The 5,767-nt window shown below is 37.6% G+C and overlaps 1 protein-coding gene across 1 annotated transcript; it reads right to left on the bottom strand.

Annotated features, from left to right (window-relative positions):
* Positions 1–3,563, bottom strand: LOC131021842 (phospho-2-dehydro-3-deoxyheptonate aldolase 2, chloroplastic-like). Its single transcript, XM_057951162.1, has 5 exons — positions 2,876–3,563; positions 2,004–2,281; positions 1,581–1,857; positions 1,234–1,479; positions 1–501 (listed from the first exon to the last, which is right to left on the bottom strand). The coding sequence occupies exons 1-5, from the start codon at positions 3,389–3,391 to the stop codon at positions 247–249; spliced, it is 1,572 nt and encodes a 523-aa protein (XP_057807145.1). The 5' UTR covers positions 3,392–3,563; the 3' UTR covers positions 1–246.
* Between the last annotated feature and the right edge of the window lie 2,204 nt (positions 3,564–5,767).

The following is a 5,767-nucleotide window of genomic DNA, read 5'->3' on the forward strand; positions in this document are numbered from 1 at the left end:
TAATAAATTAAATATGTTTATCGATGTTAAATAATGGAGTACATGAGATGAGAGAGGGAGCACATGATTTATTCCAAAATAATACAGAGGAGAATCTCTTAAAGTTCGCAAATAAAAGATAAAATAAATTCCACATGACTACAACAGAATACAAATTTTGAGGAGGTAGGTAGACAGCATATTCCACAATATTGAGCCTCAGTTGTGATAAAATATCTGGCATTTTCGGCTGATTCAAGTAGACATCTAAGAGATGAGACGTTGAGCTGCCATCCTCTTCTTCCTTAACCTCTCCGAAACGATGAAGGCCAGTTCCAGTGACTGTGATGCGTTGAGTCGCGGGTCGCAGTGTGTGTGGTAACGTGAGCTCAGGTCGTCAAATGTCACTGTCCTTGATCCTCCGATGCACTCAGTCACGTTCTGTCCGGTCATCTCGAGATGGATCCCACCAGGGTGGCTGCCTTCTTGCTCATGAACGTCAAAGAAAGCCCTTACCTCAGCCTACAAATAGGCCAAATAAAAAACATTGTTATTACTCAGACTGTAACTAGACCAAGCAATTTTGTGGCTTGAACTTGAGAAGGGTAGACGGCACACTCTGGGAATATTCTTAGTACAAGCAACTTGTCAAGGATGGCCTACTTGCATTTAAATAATTCATGTGGCAAATAAAGAAACAAAACCTCAAATAATGGCACGCACCTAATTCTATTGTTCAACTACCTCAACTATGTGCCTGAAAGATGTAGTAGCTGGATTCTTTAAATAGAACACTTATTTTTAAAGATTCAACTATTCACAGAATCAAAATTGGTGCAACCATTTTAAAACGGGCAACCTTACACGATTTCTTCAAGGCATTGACTAATGTTGATGTCAACAGTCTACCGGTATTCTGGAATTTTCCTTATAACATAATGTTTCAACTTGTGTTTTATTAGACAAATGAACTATTGACTAAATTCGATTGGTGTAAGTTGTAGACAATATCAATATTGTATATAATTCCGTTTCAATCTTCTTTTGCTTTGAGGAAAATAAAGCATATATTAAGAGGACAAAATACGGGGATATGGTGATGCAGTTCGGGAAACACGAAAAAGCATTTATATGTAAGAACTTGGGTAACTCTTCTCACTGAGTGCAAAATGGTCGTAAATGTATAGTTAAAAGCTAGCAATTAAATTCACAACCAAATTTCCATAAGACGATGAGGAAAGAAAGCGAACATACCAAGATTGCATCAAAAGCACGGGTTTTGAGTCCGCAAGGTGCCTTGATAGTGTTCCCATGCATAGGGTCGCATACCCAAGTTACAATTTGGCCGGCTCCACGGACTGCCCTCACCAAATGAGGAAGCTTGACTCTCATGTTCTCGGCACCCATTCTGACTATGACAGTAATTCTTCCTGGCTTGTTGGAAGGATTCAAGATGTCGACGAGTTTAGTAAGTTCTTTCGGGTCCATCTTTTGGCTCACCTGCAAAATGGATTCCATAGGTAGATATCTTAGCATGTTGCGCAAATTGGTTAAGAATTGTTTAAAATTAATTCTACAACTAATCGGTGTAAGACTGCTACCTTGATACCCAGAGGGTTTGAAACTCCTCTCAAGAATTCGACGTGTGCACCATCGAGCTGCCTGGTACGCTCACCAACCCAGAGCATGTGGGCTGAACAGCCGTAGTATAAACCAGATGTTGAATCTTTACGGGTGAGTGCTTGTTCATAAGGGAGCAGCAAACATTCATGAGAAGTCCAAAACTCCGTCGTTGACATCACAGGGTGGTCGATCGTGAGTCCAGCAGCCTCCATGAACCCCAAGGCTTCGTCAACCCGGTGAGCCAGTTCTTGATACCTATTGAACAATTCAAACATGGACTTTTTAGCAAATTGAAAGGCCTAAATATTGTATGACGTAAACAATCTACAATGAGGTAGACAAATGAGACAAGATCAAACTACAGGAATCTGATCATTTCAATGCCATTCATTAAGACGCACCTGTCACCCTGCTCACTGTTCTCGACAAAATCAAGATTCCACTGAGTAACTCTCTGCATTGCAGCGTAACCACCGGTAGCAAAGGCCCTTAGAAGATTAAGGGTCGATGCAGCCTGGCAATAGGCTCTGATCATCCTGTGAGGATCCGGGATTCTTGATTTTTCAGTAAAGGCATCGCCGTTAATGTTATCGCCTTTGTAACTAGGCAGCTTCACTCCATCCTTCTCTTCAAAAGAGTCTGATCTTGGTTTGGCAAACTGTCCAGCCATCCTCCCAACCTAAGGAAGGCCATCACACAATTATGAAACACCGCGAATTGAATGGACTTGTGGAATTAACTAGAATTTGGCAATTTGAATTCTCAATAGCCTAACCCACCAAACAAGGCACGATTGTTTGTCTACTCTAAAAGAAGGCATGGAAAGACAAACTTTATATATTAATGGCTTTGTTATACTAATTTACACCAATGTAGGTCAAACCGATTATGTTTCATGCCGTACCCCCAAACACAATGAACTCTACTAGCAACCTGAGTTATCGATTCGGTTTCAGACTTTTATTTGAATGAAAAGTTCGCATGAAAATATTGAAATCCCCAATTCGTAAGCAGATCTAACTTCTATGCTTTCAAAGAGGATCTCAAAAAAGTCAAAATCGCCCTTCAAATCTGGGCGATGACGCTCATTTTTTGACGGCATCAACACATTCTGCCCTATCAAGTTAATTGACACAAATCTCTTTATTTCTAATTTCCTATAACACACTACAGATCTAAAAACAGCTATTCCAAATCAAATCGTTAAACCTAATGTAGCAATAAATAGATTTCATTCAAAAATCATTGGTGACATTTTTGTTAAGATTTTTACCTTGATAACAGGCAATTGACCGCCGAAAGAGAGGACGACGCTCATCTGGAGAAGAATTCTGAAGGTGTCACGAATGTTGTTAGCACTGAATTCCTTGAAGCTCTCGGCGCAGTCGCCGCCCTGGAGGAGGAAGGCTTTGCCGACGGCGGCCTCCGCCAGCCGCTCCTCAAGGCTGCGCACCTCTCCGGCGAACACCAGCGGCGGGTAGGCCTCCATGGTGTCCAGCACCGACTCAAGCTCGGCCGCATCGGGGTACTCCGGGAGCTGCAGAGCATTCTTCGTTTTCCAGGACTCCGGGGTCCACTTGGCGTTGGAGGGGGATGGCGGCGCCGGCTTGGCCGTCACCACGGGGGCCTTGGCCGGCTCCGCAGCATGCACGGCAGAGATATGGCGGCGGGCGGCGCTGGAGGCCGGGGCGCAGGAGAATGAGGAGGAATGGGCGGCGGCTGGGAGGAGGGTTTGGGGCTGGATGACGGATTTGGAGGAGAAGGCAGCGGTGTTGGGCAAAGCAGCCATTGTAAACTGTTGTCTCTGTGGAAATGTGTGAGAGTGAGAGGATGAGAGAGCTGTGGAGGATGGCTGGCTCTACAAAATGCTGCAAATGCAGAATGGGTTTTATAGAATGAGAGAGAGAGAGAGAGAGAGACAGGGGGAGTTTGGTAGGTGAAATTTATTTATTTATTTATTTTAGAAGTGTATTTTTCACGGGGGCGGGGGCGGGGGCGGGGCGGGGGCTGATGGTTGGTGAAATCTAAAATGGACAAGTTTTCTGAAGGTTAGGTGCTGTCATGTGTAGTAGCGCTACGAAGAGGTTGTTGGTGACTTCCTTCTTCAACATTTATTTATGTTTTAAGTACATGTTTTATTAACTTATTACTCCATATTTTTAATACTAAATTATATCAATTTAAAAATGTTTCTTATGTGTTAAACTTAAAGTTGATTACCATACAGTATTACAATATTATACGTATCTTTCACATAATCGTGGAGATTTATATATATATATATATATATATATAGGGTGTGGTTATAATGAGAACCACACTTATCGTGAGAACATAAGAACCATTAAAATCAATGCATCTGCTATATAAATTAATGCATTCGCTATTAAATTTAATGCATCCGAAAATAATAAAAATTTTGCTCCCTTCAGGATTCGAACCCAGGATCTGCATTCATCCACCAAGATGATGCATCCACCGTAGATCTTGATGATCGAATGGCTTAAAATGGTTCTCCGTTCTAATTTTATTTAGTGGTTCTTATTTGAACCTCTCCCTATATATATATATATATATATATATATATATAGGGGAAGGCTAAAATAAAAATCAAAGTTAGACTATAAAATAGGAACCATTTTCAGCCCTTGTATCATCAAGATCTACGGTTAATTCATCACCTTGTTGGAATAATTCATGGTCCTGAGTTCGAATCCCATAGATAGCAAAAAATTTAATTTTCTTAATTCATACATTTACACAGCGGATTCATGGGTGTTCTACATATAATTCATACATTTTAATTAGTTTATAGTTTATAGTCTAAGAGGAGTTTTCTGAATAGCCCTCCCCTATATATATATATATATATATATATATATATATATATATATATTTTACTTTAAAGCATCAAGTAGAAGTAATGTGATTTGTAATTGTGTCAATGTATGAAAAATATTTATTTTGCTACAGTAAAATAAAGAAATATCTAGTTACATAAAAAATTTAAAAAACAATAATTTTTTGTGTAAAAATACATATATACCCCGCCATGAAAATTGAATTCATCAACTTGAAGTTATTTTTCATGAATCCTCGTCAAATTTTGTGAAAATCTAATATATGGCTTCATTATCTATTTCTAGTGCTAAAAACTCTAATCTATTTTTTCTCTCTCTTCATAAATTTCCAAATCTACTACTCTACTATCTTCTCTTCCTCTCTCTTTCTCTCTTCTCTTTCGTCTCTCTCTTTCTCTTCATCAATCACTTTCTCTAGTAGATACATTTTGATGAGATTTATTGACCGGACATTTCACTATGTGATTTTGTTAGTTTTCATAATGGTATTGACGAATGCCTAAACTTAAATCTCAAGCATTAAGGGTAAGAGTAGAATTTCAATCGGAAAAAAATACAAGTGATACAGAAAATTGATGTAGATTGAATCAAATATTTAAAGTTGTATGCTGTCAAAATTGTCGTGGAAGTGAGTTTGTGCTATTAATGTTCTTAAATTCACAACTTAATCACTAGTGTTGGTTATGAATTCGAGTTTTAAAACTCGAATTCACAACTAGTTGTTTTGATTGTAAATTCAAATTTTAAAATTAGAATTCACAACTCGAATATAGATTAGTTGTTAATTCAAGTTTTAAAGCTCGAATTCATAACTAGTTGTCTTAGTTGTGAATTTGAGTTTTATAACTCGAATTCACAACCAACTTGATGAATTCACAAACTAAATTCACCATCAGCTCAATGAAAACAATTGAATTGATATATAGTGTTGGTTGTGAATTCGAGTTCATAATTAAAAAATTAGTGAATAATTTTTAAATTTTTTATATGAAAAATAAACTAGTAAGTGTGATTAATTTTTAAGTTTTATTTTATTTTATTTTAATTGATAATTTTTATTTATACTATTGTAAAATGAACATTAATTTATAGAGTTCATCCTTTGTACTTCGTCATTTCATGTTTTGAGTTGGTTGGCAATATAGATATAGGTATAGTCCTTTCCTCAACTAGAAAAACCTCAACAACAAAAACGTTCTATTAATATAGGGAAATCTAGCAACAATATTTGAATGTTATTTCTTTTTTTTTATTTTATGGCGTCTTTTCTAGTTAAAAGGTTGGCAAAATAAAGAAAAAAAAAG

Source organism: Salvia miltiorrhiza, chromosome 4 (genome assembly GCF_028751815.1).
Source record: "Salvia miltiorrhiza cultivar Shanhuang (shh) chromosome 4, IMPLAD_Smil_shh, whole genome shotgun sequence".
Taxonomy (NCBI): domain Eukaryota; kingdom Viridiplantae; phylum Streptophyta; class Magnoliopsida; order Lamiales; family Lamiaceae; genus Salvia; species Salvia miltiorrhiza.